Source organism: Alexandromys fortis, unplaced genomic scaffold, assembly GCF_014885135.2.
Source record: "Alexandromys fortis isolate MF-2015 unplaced genomic scaffold, M_Fortis_MF-2015_v1.1 scaffold_76, whole genome shotgun sequence".
Lineage (NCBI taxonomy): Eukaryota > Metazoa > Chordata > Mammalia > Rodentia > Cricetidae > Alexandromys > Alexandromys fortis.
In genome coordinates, this window is record NW_026067997.1 from 6724773 (window position 1) to 6746011 (window position 21239).

Sequence of the window (21239 nt, forward strand, 5' to 3'; positions counted from 1 at the left end):
TGCAGAGGGCCTGAGTTCAGTTCCTTGCAGCTATCTGTAACTTCAGCTGCAGGGGATCTGGTGCTTCTGGTCTCCATGGTTACTGGCACTGATGCATATTGACCCATCACAAACCTCCACATCCGTATAATTTAAAGAATAAAATATGCATCTTAACTCAGAATTAGAATGCTGTAAGTTTAAAAACACCACGAATAAAATCAAAGTATTAACACGCATACCTGAGGATGAGAAGACAGTATTGGTAGCTTCTAAGACTCTTTTAAAATGAATGTATGAAGAACTCCTGTGCCCCACGAAGTAAATGCACAGAGAACCTGAACAGGGAGCCCGGAAAGGAGCAAAGAGAAACAAGACATCGATCCATCAGGTGAACAAGTGAACAGTTGAGTCTCACCAATCAAATGCAAATCAAAGTGATGAGAATCCATGCTCACTTGCTTTGCAAACATTAAAAGATAAACGTGGTAATACTCATTTTAATGGTCATAGAGAGAAGTGGATTTTTTTCCCCATGCCTTGATGCTAACTGGGTCTTTCCACAAAGAACTATGACCTCATCCTAAAAAGAGTTCGTACTACTTAAACTATTCTTTGCCTTTTAGGAAGTGTAATAGAAGGAAATGATACTCAAGTACTCAAAAATCTACATTTCAGGATATTGGTTACAGCATGATTTATAATAATGCAAAGCTGAAGCTGACCTAAGCATCAGGCAGCCAGAAGAGGATTAAATTGTTGTCCTGTACAGTAGGACCTGTGTCATTCATCACTTGGGGATGAGAGTGTAGCTCAGGGGTAGAAAGTGCCCTCAGCATGTGTTAAGTCCTGGACTACATCCATATCACCAAGAAAAACAAATTGAGAAGAAGCTTATGGTGTGTAGCAGAATTGTAATTGCATCCTAGTCATAAAAAACAGAACACAGAAAATATGGCTTATAACCCAATTTAAATATGTTTGTATATGCATGTTTACACTATCAAAAATAGGGTGATGAAAAAATCACAAAAATACATTAAAAGGACTAGTTTTTCACTTCTTTGGTTAATGCATTTTCCAAGTCTCCTACCCTGATTGTGTGTTACCTTTCCTATCACATTTTAAAAGGTTATTTTAAAAGTGAGCAGTTCCTTCATCTGGGTTTTAAATGTTTTAGCAGAACAATCCCGTGTGTGCCTGCTTCTCCTCTCGCCATCTGCCTCCTGTTTAACAGTTAGACAGTTTTATGGGCGGCCTTTCCCAGGATCAGGAACAATGCTGCGCTTCCTCCTCCGTTCTGTTTCGCTTTAGTCAGCCCCACGGTGGTGCTGTACAGATGCCAGCGCCTTCCTCCTAACGTCCACTCATAGCGTGCATCTGCCACAGCAAGTGTGGCGGCTCACCCAGGGCTGGAATCTTGTGATGACTTCTACTGCTTAATGAAAATGTCTTTTTTTTTTTTAAATGAGTTCATTGCTCTTGAAAGCATTACCAAAATGAATGAATCCATTTTCTTATTTATTTTTAGTCTCGAAAAATTTACTTCAAGTTGTATGAATGTATTGGGATATCACATGGAACAACATTAATATACATGCACACACACATACATACATACATACATACATACATACATACATACATACATACATACATACACAGTAGCCCTAGCACTTGAGGTAGGGGCAGGAGGATTTCTAGTGTGAGGCTGCTGAAGGTACATAGAAAAATCATGTCATTATATAAATACATGTATTCAGGTATTTATATATGTTAATCAAATGTAAAATGCTTAAGCATCCCTGATTAAGCTTGTCCTTTGTAAAGATTACAAGCTTGTAAATCCTCTGAACTAAGGGAGAAAGGGTGAGATTTTTTCAGCAGGTGGTTATCATAAGATGTAACAGCTAACCCCTCACTTCAAAATTACCCAGTTTACAGCTGATAGCACATTTTTAATACAGGGTTTTAAAATCCTGCCGTGATATTATTAACTAATAGAACATTTGAAGTGTCTTATTTTGAAATTGCAGCTTAATTAAAAACCAAATGTAGATGTTGCTATTCATTATCTTTATTATCTGTCTTTGAAAAACAGTCATCAAGACCTTTTCAAACGCCCTGGGAAGCTAGCTCAGATTCAGCGTTGCTCTAGAATAATGGTGGTGGCACACCACTGGGCCTTCCCACCTGGTGTCTTAGCGTTCTCCTGCAGGAGACCCGCCGTCACCTCCCTGTGGACAGGTCCATTGACTTCACACACACACACACACACACACACACATACATACCTCAGCCTGAGCAGCCTGCACAGTTAACCGTGGGAACTTTCCACTCTTTTCTCCCGCTGTATCACCACGCTGACACATTTTTGTTCCCTTGCCCAGGGTGACCATCAGAAGCCCTTGAGTCACGTGCCCTGTCAGTATGCTCTCTCATGCGTGGGTGTGCGCTGATCTTCCCCACAGCTTAATCTTTAGCAGAGATGGTTCTGCTGCGTGCAGGTGCTTGTTTCTGTTTAGTGGCCCTCTCCATCCGCGCGCCACCGGCCTCTCAGATCCAAGGGTTGCCCAGCCCCATGCGTATCACCAAGTCTGTCTATTGTGTTTCTCTCACTTTTTCGAGTCTCGCATAGCTCAGGCTGACTTTGAACTCTTGATTCCTCTGCCTCCATCTACCAAGATTAAGCATGTGTACCTCATACCGGACTTCAGGCACTACATCTTACTGCATCCTTCCTACCTCTGAAGTGGGCTTTAGACCTCGACTCCCGGTCCAGAGCCAAAGCCGCTGGGATTCCTCTTCTGTGTGTTCTCATGGCCTATACTCCACCACCATTGACCCTTTCTTCTACCCTGAAGCTACTTTATAAGGAAACCAAACCAAACAAAACAGGAACTTTATTATGTCTTTTAACTAAAGCAAAATACTCGCGAGTATGGCGTACAGCAGAGAAGTTCCCATTGGGGTCCTCAGAACAGCGGCTGCAGCAAGAGTTAGCTACTTCAAAATACAGATTGCCTAAGCTCCACCCCAGCTCTGGGACGGGGTACCAGGGTGCCCATCTATCTGGATGACTGTGCTGCGTCGGCAGTGAGAGAATTTCTCCATCGTGGGGCCTAAAACCTGGCATACGTCAGAACCAACAGTGGAGCTTAAAGACCCAGGCCCCAGACCAATTAAGTGAGAAACTTCAGGTGTCTGACCTGGCAACAGTGTGTATCTTTTAAAAAGCTCTCTAGAGATTTCCCACGCATTGTAAGGCTGGAGGACAACTGAGGCTGTAAAACTTACCTTTTTCTTAAAGCGGAATCTGAAGCAGCTACACCGAAATCACCTGGGAAGCCTTAGAAATAACTGATGGTTGCGGTCACCTCCTCCCCGTTCTCCCTTAATTGGTTTGCAGCACAAGGCTTGGGCTTTGGGGGATCCCAGCATCCCCAGGCTATTTTAATGCAAAGCCAAGGTTAAGATCACAATTCAAAGGCTAAGATTCTGGAGGTCTGGTATACCTAAGAACCACCTGGAGTACTTGATAAACTAGGCCCTTCAGCCAGGTGAAGAATCACCTGGAATGTGGCCCCAGGGACCATCCAGCTGGCCCCAGGCTTCATCCATCATCTTCTCCTCACCCTCCCTTGCCTGTCTTAGTGTTCTACAGCTGTGACAGCCAGGCCCCTCACAGTCTCTGATGCATCCTGCTGGAATCCTTGGGAAAGCGGTAATGATTCGTCACTGTGTCCATTCATTAACTACTTGGGAAGAGGTAACTGAGGCTGTTACCCTAGACCTGATACCAGGTAACCCTCGTGTAGGTTTCTAAGTGGTTTTCTTGTGTGTTTGTGACAGGGTCTTACTCTGTAGGCCTGGTCAGCCTGGAACTCACTGTGTAGACCGGGCTTCCAGCTGCCTGTCTCCCAAGTGCTGGGAATAACAACGTGTGCCACCATGCCTGGCTTTTATATGTGTTTTTAAAGGAATCATAAAAGTATGAGGCGACATCATGGATGCATTTAGGAAGTAATTTTCAAGAAAGGGAAGTCTCCAAATAATGTTCAAAACCTAGTAGTCATAAGGGAAAAATACATAAGCTTAATAAGATTTTCTTCAGGGAAGTTACCCTGACCACACGAAAGGACAGGAGGAATGAGCAATATAGCTTCAATGTAATGACAGAATTGCTTCAGTGTGGAAACAGTGAGAAGTAGCAAGAGCTCCAGGAGAATTAAAAATGAGTCAGGTACTTTGTACTCCCCCAAAACAAACAATCTAGAAACACTAAAGGAAGCTGGAGAGTGGCTCAGCACTGACTGCTCTTCCAGAGGACCTGGCTCCATCACCAACATCTCCATGCAGTTTGAAGGCATCTGTCACTGCATTTGTAGAGCCTCTATTGCCCCCTTCTAACCTCTGAGGGCACAAGGCATCCAAGTAGTGCACAGAAGTACACGCAGGCAAAATACCCATACAAGTGAAATAAAACAATAAATAACAAAGGTCAGCATGCTAAAAGGTGATTAACCTCACTCAGAATCGCTTCAACAACGCTAAACGTATGATGCGTGCGTACGTTAATTTAATTGTGGCAATCACATATTTGTACAGCAAAACAATTTTATTACTATACCCCAGCAAATCTGAGAGAAAAAAAAAACCATAAAGAGATACTTGTCAAACAGGGTGATTCCCATCTACTGTCTGACAAAGCCTGAAAATCATGTTGTAATGGGCAGCTCAGGGGAAGCCTGCTCCTGTGCCCAGTATGACTGCAGTGCTGTGCTCTAGAAGAGGAATGGGACTAGAGACCAAAGTGGATGACACACGTACCCATGACCCTGTATTTCTGCGTGAAGGAACTTAGCCCTGGGATATAGTCACATAAACATTGAGTGGCTACTCAGTGAATCATCAAAACATCAAAACCAGTGCTGATGTCCACTATTAGACTGTGCTAGGTATCTATTAGAATTTTCTTGGCTACTAAAAAAATGATGGCCTAAAGATTTAGAAGTGGTAACACTAAAGGTTATTGAAAACAGCCAGTAGTGCAGACCCTTCAAAAGTTAGAAACCAATAAAGCAGTATATATGGCACTACAGTCTGTGGGCTGTGTTTTATGTGGGCGGTTCATGACATCACACATGTATGTATTTCTGGTAGGTGCGTACCCTGTGGAAAGAGGCTATGTCTGAATAATAGAGGAGAGGCTAGGCCCAGAGTCTGGAAAAGAGCCTGAAGTCTCTGAGTGGGAGACTGGTTTAGGGGATTCTGGGTTCCGTTCCTAGAACCATAATTTAAAAAAAAAATTATTTGAGTGAACCAAGAACAAAAGTCAGAGGTTATGAGAGAATTTTTAAAAAATAATCTTTTGTTTAACTACTTCAATTATTTGCATTTTCTTTGCTGTGTTCATGGAATTGCTTTCGTAGTCTGATTCAAATCTTATAAAAACAGGCTATTTTGTGACTGTCCCTTTGCTTGCTCAAGTGTCCTTTACCTCCATGGCCCTTTCTTTTCCATGTCTTGTCTTACCACCATCCTTCACAGCCCAGATTGAGGCCACACCTGTGTGGTAATACAACGCCCTCCTTGTAGAATTCAGGGCTTTGCACTTCTTGTTATGAGCAGTCTGTTACGTTCCCTTCGGTCTTCTCTCCTGGCCACTGTGGGAGAATCCTGGTTCAGTGTGTGCCACATTATAGCCCCAAAGACGAAAATACAGCAGTATTATCCTACAGCCATACCTGACCTGACGCCCATAGACACTGGTCACTTCTTATCCTATAGCCGTACCTGATCTGATGCCCATAGACACTGGTCACTTCTTATCCTATAGCCATACTGACCTAATGTCCATAGACACTGGTCACTTCTTATCCTATAGCCATACCTGATCTGACGTCTATAGCCACTGGTCACATCTTATCCTATAGCCATACCTGACCTGATGCCCATAGACACTGGTCACTTCTTATCCTACAGCCATACTGACCTGATGCCCGTAGACACTGGTCACTTCTTATCCTACAGCCATACTGACCTGATGCCCGTAGACACTAGTCATTTCTTATCTTACAGACATACCTGATCTGATGCCCATAACCACTGGTCATTTCTTATCCTACACCCATACCTGACCTGACCTCCATAAATACTAGTTATTTCTTTTTAATTTAAAAATCTTTTTATTAACATTCATTGTTTATATGGTAAGTTTTATTATTATGCCATTTTTATTCATTTTTATCATATATTATGACCACATTCACTCTCTGTAGGCCTGCCCCTTCCCTTTTCCAAACTGTCCCCTCCCATCTTTATGTCTCTTCACACATGTTATATATGTCCCACATATGACATAAATCATGCAGTATTTACTTTTTGGAGAGTTACATATTTTGCAGAACAGAATAATCTCTATTTTTATCCATTTTGTATAAAATTGTGTATTTTCCCTCTTTATGAACAAATAGAATTTCATTGAGTATAACCACATTTTTGTTTTTAAATATTTAGTATTTTTATTTGTGTGTGTGTGTGTGTATGTGTACCACATGTATGCAAGTGTCAAGTAAGTCCAGGGGTCTTTGAATCCCCTGGGAATAGAGTTACAGGCAGTTTTGAGCCATGTGATACAGATGCTGGGAACTGAACCTGGGTCCTCTCTGCAAGAGCAGTGAGTGCTCTTAACCACTGAGCCATTTCTCCACCCCCAATCTTGTTTTCTCTATCCACTCATCAGTGGATGAACATGAAGGCTAATTCCGTATCTTGGCTACTGTATCTACTGAGACAGTAAGTGGATGTGTGGGTGTCCCCATGGTGTGCTAATTTAAGACCCCTATGGGTGTGTTCCAGGTGGAATGGAGCTGGGCCGTATGTGGTTCGTGGTTTTACTTAGTTTACAAGGCCCCTCCCTGCTGATCTTCACAGTGGATGGAGTAATTTACATTCACACCAGTCATCTGCCATTGTCCCTCCTGGCCTCATCCTTGCCAGCGTTTGTTGTTTATTCTCCTAATGGCGCCCATTATGACTGAGTGAGACAGAATCGTGGTGTACTTTCAATTTGCATTTCCGTGATAGCTAGGGATATCGAACACTTGTTCATATGTTTTATTGATCAGAACATGGGCCACTTTTGGTCTCTTCATTATTTTCAGAGTACAAAGCTCTGGCTTAAACCTGGTCTCCAGAGTTGTTAGCATTCCAGTTGCCCACTGCCTCTGCCAGCATCACTTGAAGGGCGCATAGGGAACCATTGCTCTTTGGCTCTCTGAATTTAGCAGTATCCAGATTAAACTGACTCCTGATAAAAACTGTCCGCTCATTTAGATGCTAAGATATGCACCTTGTGTGCTCTGTTCATTCAAAGAAGGTTTACAGGATTGTAGTATGCTTTTATTTTATTTTATATTTTATTTTATTTTCAGAGTATGATCACATTTCTCCCTTTCCTCTCTCTCCACTCTCTACTAAGGCCTTCAAATTCATAGCCTCCTTTTTCCTCACTAATTGTTATTATATATAGTATATTCCCACCTATAACCTGCTAAGTTATAATAATGTTACTTGTATGTATGTTTTCATTTTGCATTGAACAATCAGTTGGTCTGATCTTCCCTGGGGAAGATCACCTTTACAACTCCTAGCTTTCCAGTTGCCTATAGTTCTTTGTGTAGTATTGAATCCTAGTGGACTATACCCCATCCACTTTGGCATGTCCATTGTCGTGGTCCTTGTCCTGCTCATGTTTGGGCAGTCACACTGGTGACACTTTATGGGTATAGCTTCTGACATTACTAGGAGACCCAGTCTTGCAACAAACTCCCTTCTCTGGCTCTTGAAGTCTGTCTCCTGTTCTGCAGCGCTCCCTGCCTAGCTTTCATGGTACCAGAAGGCACCATGCAAGCTACCAGAAGAGGGAGGCAACCAAAGTTCTACCCAGCTGTGCTGCCTAAGAACCACATCAAAGACCAGCATAGCACCATAGCTCTAAGGGCAATGAAATGGTATGCACAAGTTGGTGGTAACCAGCAACTCTCTACTTGGACTTAAGACCTGTTCCACAAGAGGAAAATGCTGCCTGGTACTGCCAGCTGAGCAAACTACTCGGTGCCAGTGAAGTCATGATAACTGGAGGAGAATCTATATCCAGTATACCTTTTAAGAGTAGTCACAACTTCTTTCCTGCCTCAGAATGCCCAGAAGGCTCAATATATTACTACCTGTGAATTCATAAGACAGTGCTCTCAAAAGATTTGTATTTGTGCTTAAAGAGCTTCACAGTTATGTGTTTTGAAGCCATTCCCTGTACCGTACTCATCAATAATTTAAAGTTCTTTACTAAAACCACCATAGGCAAACAGTCACATATCTGGAACATAACAGAATGGGGAGCTAAATGAGCATATTCCTATGGGGCATATTTTCTACGAGAAATAACTTGATTATTAGATTAAGTGACCTCAGTTTTGCTTCTGACAGTCATTTGTTGAAACCAAGCTGCATGGATGATTTTAACTGTCTTGATAAGTGTAACTTTAAATATCACATGACTAAAGTAATAGGCTATGAAAAATGAGAAACATGAATTGCACAGATTTTAAGTCAAATGTGGCTCGCGAATTGTTAGATGCTGTTTAAAATGAAAAATGGTTTGACTAAAATGATTAAAGTCAATAGTAAAGGTACAAACAACATTATGGTTAGTGAAAATTTTCTTCTCCCTATGTATTGCTTTTTAAAATATTTTAGGTCTTCACCTAGGAACATATGAATTACAGCTAGCTTAGCTCGTGTAGGGTAAGCGACCTTGCTTGAGAGCAGCACTTCTCAACCTTCCCAATGCTATCATCCTTTAATACAGTTCCTCATGTTGTGGAGGAGCCCCTCCCCCAAGCTGTAAAATTATTGTTTCTACTTCATAACTGTAATTTTGCTACTTTCATGAATCATGATGTAAATATCCAATAAGCAAGATGTCTGATAGGGGACCCCCTGTGAAAGAGTCATTCTACCCACAGAGTGGTCGCAACCCATAGGTTGGGAACTGCTGTTTAAGAGGAAGGAAGAAATTACAGATATGTGTGGGCGTACGCAGAAGAGAATTGCCACCGTGTATGTATGAGGATATATATCCTTCCCCACGAATTTGCTTTCTGCGATGTCAGTTACCCCTGGTGAACTTTAAATATTAAATTTAAGTATTGAAAACTATTAAGTGGACATCCCAGAGGTAAACTGTCTGTAATTTCTTCACCTGCCCTTGGAGGGGCGTGAGGGACTCACTGCTCCTCTCCGTTATCCTGCCTAAGACATCCATATTCCATCCCGTCCCTTATTAGTCATGGCCCTTGGCAGATGTCTGCAGCACCCGGGGAATATGGTAAGTCTTTTTCCTTTCCCTGAATAATGACTCCAGTCTAGATATGTCAAAGAAAGCTTTCAAGTGTTGTGTTTGAGAAGGCAGACGTTCTCCAGTTAATAAGGAAACCACAACAGGAAATGAGCCATCCACTACAATAGATGTGACTGTGATTCTGTTGTCATGTTTCTGCGACTATGGCAAAATACTTGGGAAGATCCCTGAAAAGGAGGAATGTTTCATCTGGTCTCAGTGTTGCAGACATTTCAGCCCATGGTCCCTGAACCTCATCACTAAGGGCCTGTGGTAAGGGCAACATCTTGGCAGAATCATAGCAGACGTATATGGCAGGGGAAAGCTGCTCAGTTCATGGTGGGGTTATGGGAGAGTGGAAGAGGATGGGGGGGGAGAGAGGGAGGGAGAGAGGAAGAGGATTGAGAGGGGAGGGAGAGAGGAAGGATATAGATGAGAGAAGGAGACTGACCAGCAACAACATATTCCCTTCCAAGCCACACCTCAAATGACCTACTCTTGCTAAATAGGTCCCATGTCTGAGTAGCCCACTGAACTATGAACTCATCAATGAATGAATCCCTTGATTAGATCCAAGCCTTTATGTACCAGTCATTTCCCAATAGTGTCACCGGCTTGCAACCAAGCCTTTGACACATGAATCTTTTTCAGGGATACTTCATAGCTCAACTATAACCCTGGTAAACTCTTCCGGTACATAATGTATTTTAAACTATAACATGAGGTATGTATGAATAGGAAAGAAGCATAGCATATATAGTATTTGTTCTATTTGTGGTTTTGGGAACCCATTGGGAACTTGGAATCCTTTGTTATACAGGAACACCGCCCTATCTTATTAACCCAGGAGAGCCCCATGTGGGCAAGTGGGATTGAAAGTGCTGACATGGCAAAATAGCATTTGTTTGTGCTGATAGGGAGAGTATTTCAGAGCTAACTGCCCTTTTGAGAATTCTTAGGGGTCAGAGGGAGGGGAATATGTAAAAGGGACACTGAGTTAATATACCCAAGAGTGGGAAAGTGAGTTTCAGAGAAAAGTGGGCAACGGAACAGAAATCCAGGTATGTCCTAGTTAAGAGCTCTAAAGGGCGGGTGACCTGCAGTACATCAACAAAGCCTAGGGAGTCCTTCTCAAGCCCCACCTATTACAGTCTTCCGGTTCAAAGGGAGTGCAGCCAGGTCTGGGCATCAGCAGTTTTAAGGCTCCTCAATTGGCTTTAGTATGCAGCACACATTGAGAGCCCTTCCTTCATTGATCTGAGGGAACACAAAGGAAGTGTGGGGAACATGTTACAGAAGGAGGGAGAGTCTCGGTGTTTAGGGATTTCCAAGAGCCCTGTGGTTTCTGAGAGCTGACACTAAGAATTCTGACTGTTATACTCCCAGCTCATTCCATATTATTTTATTGTGAAGGAATAGGTTAGTGAAAGTTTTCAGCCCAAACAATAATTATTTCAAAGAAAAACCCTGGCATATATCTCGCTCTGCTAGATATCATTCCTACCCACTGGATTCCACAGGAAGATTTAGAATTTGTTAAACAGGACCAGCTCTGCTTTAGTATTCATTCTTTAACTAAAAGGAAAAGGTTTATAATAAGAATCACCTTTCTGGTACATTTACGAAGCATATGGATGTACAGCCTTTCATTAAAATGCCTCTGTTGTGACTGCAAATGACTTAGCAGGAGAAGCAAACAGTCTCACAACCAATTTCCTGATAACATTCCCCTTCTTCCAGGATAAAAGGGAAGTTCTTTGAATCTAATTATGTTAAGGAATTGAAATCTCTTCCTGTCAGATAGGAAAAATAATAACATACACACACTGCTGTATTCTTTAACTCAGTTTTACCCAGATTCAGGGACTAATTAGTTATCTAAGATTAATAGCACTAATCAAGTTCCATGTAATTGCATGGAAGTTAGAAATATCTGTTCCAGTGACTGTGTTCTTGCCTCCCCTTCCTTGACCTTACAAACACAACTCAGGAACTTTCAACAAAGGGTGAATGCAATCTCTTCTCCATTGCTGAGAAGATGAATTGCTGAAGATGGGAGGAAAACACACAGCCCCAAATCACCTTTCTTCATCACTTTTGCTGTTCACCAGCCTTCAGTCGGGATCACCTTGAGATGTGACATCAATTCGGAGTAATAAGGAAGGGTCAATGAAAAGCTAAAACATTCTCAGGATCCCATTACAGCACATCTCCAAGGGACCCCTGTCAGTGCCGCTGCATCTCAAATGCAGGACACAGATTCCAGAGGAATGGCTGCATGGAACGGAGACAGTGACCTCTGGGAGTCTCATGACACAGGAGCCGACCTCTTGCTGGGTCTCTCTTCTGCTCCCTCCGTTTCTATAACCTTGTCACTCCCTCCTTAGGAAAACATTACATATGTGAGTGTCGTAAGTCCATTGTGAAACATGTTTACTCTAATTTACCACTGTTGAGAGAGTTTTTAGAAAATGAATTTGTATGCATTCGATGACTTTGATTTAGGTAAATGTCTTCTTCGAATGAGTAAAGCTCCAGAATGGGTTTTGCAAGATGATCTAGGATGGATATTATACACTATCTGCTTCTGTCAGAAGGTTGTCTGTTACCATGTCGTCTTTACCTCTTTTCTGTTCTCCCTGGGAACTCAGTGCACCATGCACAATAAGAACTTTGAACTAATTGAATTTGAAAGCTAAAGCAATGTGTTTCAGGTTTACTATGTTAGGCACTAAGTTAAGTACAAAGAAAACCTTGTGTGTACCTGTGTATTTATCCAGAGCTTACCATCGGCCCTTTGGACTGTAAATATGTGAGCAGAAGACCCAGGTGAAACAGAATAATATGCAGTCATTGTATTCCCTTCAGTAGACAGAACAATTACAACTATTACCTAAATTTTCATCTTTACCCCATGAAATTTTTCTTCTCTACATATCTTTTCTGTCAACTGGTTTGCATGTCTGAAAATAAATCAACGACATTAAGTCATTAGGCAACAAGTAACCTGAAGTGAAAATAAGTTACAGGTTCTTAGGTGTAATAAGAAAACTCTAACAAAGTTATTAAACATTTAGGTGCCACTAATAGTATTGTTACTTTGAGAGCAATGTTACCCTTGAGAACCGTTGTCTATAGTTGCATGCATATGAATATGAATGCATTTCCAGCTACCTGAAGTTTTGCTCTGTAAGGCGATCAATAAGACAGAAATTGCTCAAACAAAGCAAAATGAGACAAAAAGTATAGGTGGTGTTTTCCTGTCCCGCAGTCACTCTCACATAAACACACTTAGGCTTTTATCAATTATAAATGCTTGGCCAATAGCCTAGGCTTATTACTAACTAGCTCTTATATTTTAGGTTAACCCATATTCCTTATTTTTGCTCTGCCACATAGTAGTACCTTTATTATGGCACGTTCATCTCCTTCTCCTTCTGTGTCTGTCTGGTGACCCCATACTCTCTGCCCTTCTTCCTCCTATCATTCTCTTAGTCTGGTTCTCCTACCTAACCTTATTCTGTCCAGCTTCCTTATTAAATGAATCATGGTGATATATATTCACACAATGTAAAAGAATATTCCACAGCAAAAAAGTCTGCAAAAATATCCTTGAGTTTACTTTGAATTGGTCAACTACTGCCAGGCATGCCATGGAGTGTGGTTATTATACCCATTGAGACTCGATTGGGGAGAAGCGATTTCTTTTTCTTTGCCAGCAATTATTGGTTATAGATTCTTCTTGATTAGGGGTGGGAGCTTGTGTCCACTTCCTGCTCTCAGTGCTGGGACCCTGTGTAAGCCTTGTGCATGGTGCCCTAATCTTTTTGAGTTTGTACATGCATCGGTTATGTCTGGAAGGAACTGCTTTCTTGGAGTCACCCACCACCTCTGGCTTTTAAAATGTTTCCCCCTTCTTCCCCACATAGATCCCTGAGCCGTAAGCGGAGGGATTTGATGGAGTCATCCCATTGAGGACTGAGTGCTCCAAAGGCTCTCAGCCTCTCCACATTGTCCAGTTGTAGGTCTCGTGTTAGTTCCCATCTACAGCGAGAAGAAACTTCTCTGATGGTGACAGAGCGAGACACTGATCCACAGTCAGATGTATAACAACCCATTCTTGACTGCTCCCTTGCCAGAGCTATTCAGTCCCACTTTTCAACAAAGCACATTGGCTTTCTGGCCAGTACCTCCCTGCGATCTGTAGTACTGCTTCCAAACAGTTGTCTTTCCCTTGTCTATACTAGCAGCTTCCTGACAGATCTCCCGGCTCTTGTCCCAGAGGCTTGCAGCCCACTGACCACAGAACAGCTAGAAACATCTCTGCCATGTCCTTCCCTCTGTGAAGCAGGGGATGAATAAATGTTTCTTTCCTGACTTAGTCAAGCAGTGGGCAGTGGTTCTGACCATGATGGGCTTAGGCAGAGAAAACCCACATTACAAGAAAACCTTAATGCATTGTGAATATTCTACTCTTGACTTGAACATCCATATTGTGTTCAATATTTGTGGTCTTCATTCACCGGCCTGCAGTGAGCACCGTGCCGTTTTGCCAGAGACACCACCTCTGTCAGCTAATCAAAGGTAGTCCTTGGTTGTTTAGGGCCTAAACAGCTGCCCAGCTTTAATTAATATTCCACAATTATCTCTGGAAAGGAGCCAGTTTTGGAGACAGGTGTCTAAGTGACAGGCAGATCTCTGACTTTCCTTCACACATCACCTGTTACGGTCCAGTGGGATCCACTCGAAGTTTGCTGGCGACTTGAACTGTGATTTCACATGGCTTATTCTGCCGGAGGTTCCTGTTTAAATTTTACAAGGCCCCGCTCTGCCGGCATTCATCCTGCAAGGAGGCCCTAGGTTTGGTCCTGTGCAGTCTGCTCTTAAGGCTGTGAGCCAGTGCCCATGTGTTGCCGAGGACCCTTGACACCGTCAGAAAACACCACACTGATTGTTAACGGTGCGAAATGTCACAGCTCATTTGAGGGGATCATCAAGTAATGAGAACGCGGATTCAAATGGGGGGCGTACGCTTTGATCCACCAGGAGTTTCAAATGGCAGTGGTCATTAATTCTTGGATATTCCCTCTGTTCTTATGGAAAATTGAGGCATCAGAAACTGTCATTTTGTGAACGGATAGCTATTAAAAGCACATTAATAATCTATAGTGGGTAAAGCATATGCCTTTTAAAAAGATTTGCAGCTTGCTTCTCTGTGGCGAAGACACAGGACTTCTCCAGCCTAATTACAAAGCAATCAAACAATTTAATTAATCTGGAAATCGCTTTCTTCACAATAACTGCCTCTAAAATGAGGCGCCCCGTGTCGTGCCGTTAGGTAAAGCAAGGCTCCGACACACTGCTGGCATCTTAGCCGCGCCTCTGCCTTTTGGGGATCTTGGTGTTAATTACCTACCCAATGCCTGACCACTGCGAAGGCTGACTTCATCAGGCCGGAGCATCAGCGGGGATATTGGCAGTCCATAAAGTGTCCGAGCTCTCCAACATCCAAGAGCCCGCAAATCCCTGGAGCAGCAGGACGTGAGTTACAAGCAAGTGCTGCACATATGGGCAGAGAATTAACTGGCACCGGTTTCTGCTCGAGAGTCTCTCAGGTATTGCTTTGCAGATGGGTGGATGAATGCGGAGAGCGGGGCTGCACGGAGTGAAGGTCATGTGGAGGACTCCAGTTTCAATCCCTCTCGCTTGCTCTTCTCAACCTGCGCCTTTCGTGTGTTCAGTGGAGAGGACTGCATAGAACGCAGATGACATGAAGTCTAACCCCAAATTCACAGCAGTGTGCGTGCTGTTGAACAAAATAGTATGGCTAAGTCTTGAGAGGCCAAAAAGAAGTCCGTTTTTACTTCAGATAAGAATGAAACCTTCCATGATTGACTTCCGTAACTCTAGCATGCGAATCTTACCATTTCTACCCAGGGACAATTGAATTTTTGTTCGGTGCAGGACTTACACATCTATACAGTATTCATTTACCCTTTCCTGTTTTAGTGCCAGAACCCACCCACCTTCAAGATTCTCTATTAGTGGGCCGTTCCACCATGTCATCCCGCCAGTCCATCCAGAGTGGCGACACAGTGTTCACTCTCTGTATTTTCTCCTTTTCCGGGCTTGTTTCTAACGCGTCACCATCACTCTTGGTTTGCCCACAGACATTCTTTCTCTTGACCTTACATGTGCCGGTCCAGCTCCATCTCCTTTGCTGTATCCAAGCATCTCTACAGCCTGCCACTACCTAACACCAATAAACAGAGTTCCTCCGCCATTTTATGTACCCCTCTGTATTTTCGTCAGCTGGAGAGCTTGTCTCTGGGACTGCCTTAATATTTGCAGTGTTTCCGACTGAGCTGTTTCTAATTCCCGGAAGTTTCCACCTACCGTCTTACTTGAAGCTTGCTGAACTGCCCTGCGACTTAGTACCTGTCTTTCTCTAATACCTTATGAAGCCTTATAGGATGTCGGTGATAGTTAAGTCACAACAACATCCCAAGTCTTTCTGCACAAAGCCAGCAAACCTTGTCAGTGTTGTCAAAACATGGATAGACTGTGTACCGCTGTGGTCCCTAAACATCACATCACTTACTGATGCTGTCATTTTAGTTTGTTGACATTCACTCTGTGATGTTCACACACTGACAAAAAGGCGCAGTAACTCCACTCAGAACAGTCTAGTTCTTAAGCGACACATGACTTTTGTGAATGGTATAGACATGTCTGTTCAGCTTTTCAGCCTGCATCTGCAGAATTCTGCAGATGGTCCTTGAGGTTGAAGATGAAAGAGCCTAGGGTTTGGGTTTACGGCAGTGAAAGAGAGAGAAGGAGAACGAAGCTTTAGTGGTACCTGGAAAGGCAGCCCAGGGGGCGAGGCCAAGTCTGGGGAAGGCTACTGGCAGCTTTGTATTAGTATTGGCAGCTTTGATTTCTTCGCAGGACAGGTTTGATCAGTCTTCTGTCTGTCTCTGTCCTCAAACTGAAAGATCATCACGTGCTATAAAATGTTTTATAAAATTGTAGCTGGATTCCTAGAGGTCAAACATTTTCAGCTCATCCCCCAGTTCTTCCCCCACCCCCATTTTGTAAAAACTATTGAATGGGCTCTTTGTTTTCCCTTGGCACATTTGAACCCCAGCTTTAGTGTTTTCTGCACAGAGAAGACAGGCTAGGGATCAGGCCAGATTCCCCCGATCTTACTTTATTCTTGTGAATGAGGCAGAAAGAATTGTTGTCAGAAGGTCTTGGCTTCAAGTAAGCCATTGTTTTTGCTACAACTAATAATTTACTGGTAGTTTGTTCCCCATGGTTACAAGCAACATGAATATACTCCCCAAACTTAAAAGAAAAGAAAAACAGCCTCTCTCCAGTGACTCCAGGCATTAGATTATCCCCCTTAGGAAGCAAGGGCTTTTAGCCATCTTGAAATTATTGAGCGCTTTTACAGAATGCAGCGAGCAGCACACAGGCAAAATTAGGAGCGGGAGACGGAGTGCTGTTGAGAGAAATCAAAATAAGTTAATTTGCTGTGCAGATAAACAGACAAAATGAATCCTGGATTACTGGACAGCAAAAGCAAAATCCATTCCTCCAGGGGCCCCGGAGCAGCAGATGCACAGACATGATAAATTTCACTGTGGCAGGGAAACCGCTCCTTGCCTGGCTCTCTATAAAGAAACCGCTTCTCAACGCTTCCTGTTGACTGGCTTTGATTGTCCTGTCATAAAGTTAATAGCATCTGCTGAAGACAACACTATAAAATTTGCAACCTTAAGTTAATTGAAAAATTTCAGTGGCCGATGTAGGCAGTCTAAGAAGTCCTCAAGGTAGCACTAAACTTCACCTCCTCGAGGTGTTGGGCTGTTCTTTTAGCACACTCATAGCAAATTGTTTACCTTTCCAGCTGGGCGGGACTTGAAACTGGAGGTGGGTATTCCTTACAGCTGGCTACAGTGGTCACTCATCACTGAGGAGCCAGTGATGGGACAGTGGCCTTGGTGTTGGGGGATGAAAGGCATCTGTCTATCTCCCCACGATCTATTTTTCCACTTTTCAAGAAACCAATAGGGCTACTTTGCAGCCTTTTCTCACCTCCTTACTGAAACCAGCTCCGTTCCCAAGTGGTCCCCCAGCAACGCTGTGCCTCTAATTAAATATGCAGGGGGAAGCAGCGTGGTCTGGAGTGTCCTGAACTTGCCCTCGCCAGCTGCCTGCCAAGCCCTGTCAATGATCAGCGGCAGGTTGAGCAGGCTAATGGAGAAAGTAACAAGCCCCAGGGGTGCTGCCCTCCTTCCTGTGAGCAATCAGTGCTCCGCCTCTTCTGTGGGGGACTTGAGAGACACTTGCTGCGTCTCCGCCTGGCCAAGGCTTTTAGCGTCTGCCTGGCCAGTCACATTCCAGCTGCTTAGAGACACAAAGATTACTGAAGAAAATATTGACAAGGGTAATCCTGCCAGGTTCTTCCAGCAGTGCTAAGATAGAGCCTGGGACATTTTAGACAGAGGTCCAGATGGCTGGGTTCTCCCTCATACTTTATGACTAATTTTGACACATCCATCATTTAAATGTATACTTTGAAGCCTTTGTATTCAAGAATTCTTTTTCTTCTCCGCCACATAAAAAGCATGAACACAACATCCATCCAAGTGTTAGCATCTGAGCGCACAATACAAAACATATATATACTCATTATTCTACAGACCAGAATACTTAGGTTATTAAAGATCCAGAGGACTGGGGCCAGCCATAGTGCTAATTTGTACATATTCCTATGTCTTGCCCGGTTGGGAAGCTGTGCTGAAACTCAGTGCCCTCCCACCCCACCCCCCACCTCTCCTGCCTCCCAGATCCCTTGCTCCAGGCAAAGCTAAAACATTGTTAGAGGAAATGACATTTTGTGGGACTGTAAAGAAGCTGATTACCAAGAAGATTCTGGATGTGGATAAAGGTAAGAAAACAGAGTGAGATTATTCATGTCTCCTTTGCTCTCCACAGGAAATAGCCCGCAAGACAGTCCAAGGAATTTCTCCCCCAGTGCCTCAGCCCATTTCTCCTTCGCACGGAGGTAAGGACTGCATATGGGTGGGACAATAAACTGGTTCCCAGGGGATGATCCCATTTCTGCTCTCTCCCTCCCAAACACTGCCATCCCACGACTCTTCCAGGGTTCTGTCTTGGGAGATCCTTTTCCTTCTCACATAAAGCTTTGCCTACCAAAGGACCGTGCTAGCTAGAACACACCTGCTTTGCAGTTGTCTTGAAGATTTCTGCCGTGGGGTAGAGTTGGAAGGTGCCTCTTGGTCCTTAACTGAATGTGAGCCCCAGTGATGACATGGAGGTTCTTCTCTGTGTTTTCTTCCACCTGTAGAGCATGCCTTATGCACGATTCAGCCTTAGCATATTTTTACTGACATTCTTGAGTGGTTGCTATACAGGCTCTATTTATCCATGTCCTGGTACAAGCTTTTGTTGTTATCATACATTGTACGTTTTGTAAAACAGAGACCCTGATCACAAGATATGAATTTGGGGGCATTAACCAACAATTAAATTAAATGACAGATCTGAGATAAAGCAATGCTTTGTTAGGATGTTTTCTACGATCTTTGCTTTGGGGTGGAGTGGGGAGGCCGAAACAGGGTTTCTCTATGTAGTCCTGGCTGTCCTCGAACTAGCTCTGTAGACCAGGGTGGCCTTGAACTCAGATCTACCTGCCTCCGTCTCCCGAGTGCTTGGATTAAAGGTGTGCTCCACTACTGCCCAGCACTCTCTTTCTCTTAATATTGTTCTTAGAATTAGCAGCAAATGTTCCAGAGCTATGCCTCTGCACTTGGGGAACTGAGTTAAGAGGAAGTGTTCTTACTTAGAAGAATCTAAAGCTTGCCAAGGCTGGTCCCCTGCTGAGGCCTCAGCCTTCTCTTCTGGATGCAGAATCAGTGTGTTTTCCTCAGACAGACATCCTGTCTCCACTTCCCCTTCAGTCCTCGCACATATGTGCCTTGGCTTCTCCACCCAGGAAAGACAGAAGGCAAAATGCCCCTTCAGGTCTCCTAATGATCAGAATCAATTTAATTTATGGTCTGGATGGCCCGTCTATTTGGAAGAATTTCTCAGAGACTTAATTATACCCGAAAATGAATTCGAATAGTATTTACATTATTACAGGTCGTATTGGTGTGTATTTAGAAGCATTTGTTGTTCTACACATTCCTAGTGAGCACACTGGCATGTGCACACATGTCAGCAGGTGTGATACCTTTTATATTCTGAAACCCTAGGAAGAAGATTTTCAGAACTCTATATGATAATTCAGATTCCAGTGGCATTTTCAGAATTCTGTATGATTAAGATTCTACTCGAAGTCCCAATCCAAAAAAGACATGGTTGTCCTTCCATTACCACAGCCGGTTTCCATCATATGCTCAAGGCCTCGGTGTGTCCCACTGTGGGGCGGGTACAAGAGCAGTTAAGACACCATCTCAAGGAGCTTGCCGGGACCCATATGTGGATCTTAAGATCCAACCTTTTTTTTTTAAAAAATTAAGATTTTAACTATTATGCTATAAGAGAGATGCCAAGGCTGACTGGCCCTGGAAAGTCATTCTGCCCAGTGACTATGAATTCATGATGGTTCACTACTCCTTGTGCGGAAGGGAGCTATGCCAGTCAGTAAACAGGTGCCCTCTGTACTCCAAAACGGAGGGTGGGTGCATTCAATTCCCCCGCGTAATAAGTGAATGCAAATCTCACTGCAGTGTGTATTAAAACATGTCAGAAGCCACAGTCCCTTAATCCTGCCAGATTTATAAAAATGAAGAGCATCTGATAATTAAGTGGGAGACCAGAGGACAGATGAATCTGGCTTCTGTGCTACAAAAACATGTGCAACCCCCCCGAGCATGTTAATTTTTGACAAATACACCATAAACCGTGACTGCAGATTACCACTGGAGCCCTCCAGTTCGTGCTGCAGGAGCTACCAGCTGGGGCTCCTTCCACACTCTTCAAAAAGTATTAGTTTTGATTAGGACATGAGCGATCGTTGTCTTACACTTTTGTTCAGGTAAATAGAGCCTCGTGTTCATTATGAGAATTCAAATCGACGCCTTCTACCTAACATCTGCCGACTCCTGCTGCTTAGAGACGGTTTCCCCTCAGGAAACCTAGGCCTTCCGCCTGGGTGCGCTATTGCCTCCCACTGGCTGTGTTTCACCCAACCTTTAAGAAGTAATGCTAGTCTGAGATTCTTACATTCATTATTTTATAGATTAGCCCAGTAGAGGAAAGGTGGCCCTGTCTTTGAAATCATTTTGGGGTGAAGGCACAAAGGTTCAGCTTACCAATCTTCTCTGATCTTAAGTGTTCAACATTCTTCCTGTTCCACCCCTGGTAGCATAATAGTTCAATTATACACTGTAAAGTATGATGACACACGCTGTTACTTAATAAAAAAGATCAAGGGTAAACCTATCAAGACAGGTTTTAACATACTGAATTTAATTAGAGAGAAAAATAATCATAGTGTTGTATTCTATTTGGAATAAAGAAATATTTTACACACACATAGAGAGAGAGAGAGAGAGAGAGAGAGAGAGAGAGAGAGAGAGAGACATACACAGAGAGAGATTGGTTTTGTTCAAGAAATATTGTCCAAACTGGCCTTGAACTCAGAGATCTGCTTGCCTCTGCTTTCCAAGTGTTAGGATTAAAGATGTGCACCACAAACACCTGGCTCATATTGTTAATTACAGTATATATAAAACCTAATTGAAAAATCTAAGGTCCCAAATATTCAAAATTCTGAAACCCTTAAATTTAAGTTCTATTCCCCCCTCTACATATGCGCATG

The 21239-nt window shown here is 43.2% G+C and overlaps 1 protein-coding gene across 15 annotated transcripts in view; it reads left to right on the forward strand.

Annotated features, from left to right (window-relative positions):
- The window catches only part of Mast4 (microtubule associated serine/threonine kinase family member 4), a 905780-nt gene that overhangs the window by 811256 nt on the left and 73285 nt on the right, over nucleotides 1-21239 (forward strand). For all 15 annotated transcript variants that reach the window (XM_050160400.1, XM_050160395.1, XM_050160398.1 and 12 more), the window contains one exon: nucleotides 18386-18455. In XM_050160400.1, the coding sequence (XP_050016357.1) occupies nucleotides 18386-18455 (70 nt within the window). The remainder of the gene's footprint in view (nucleotides 1-18385; nucleotides 18456-21239) is intronic.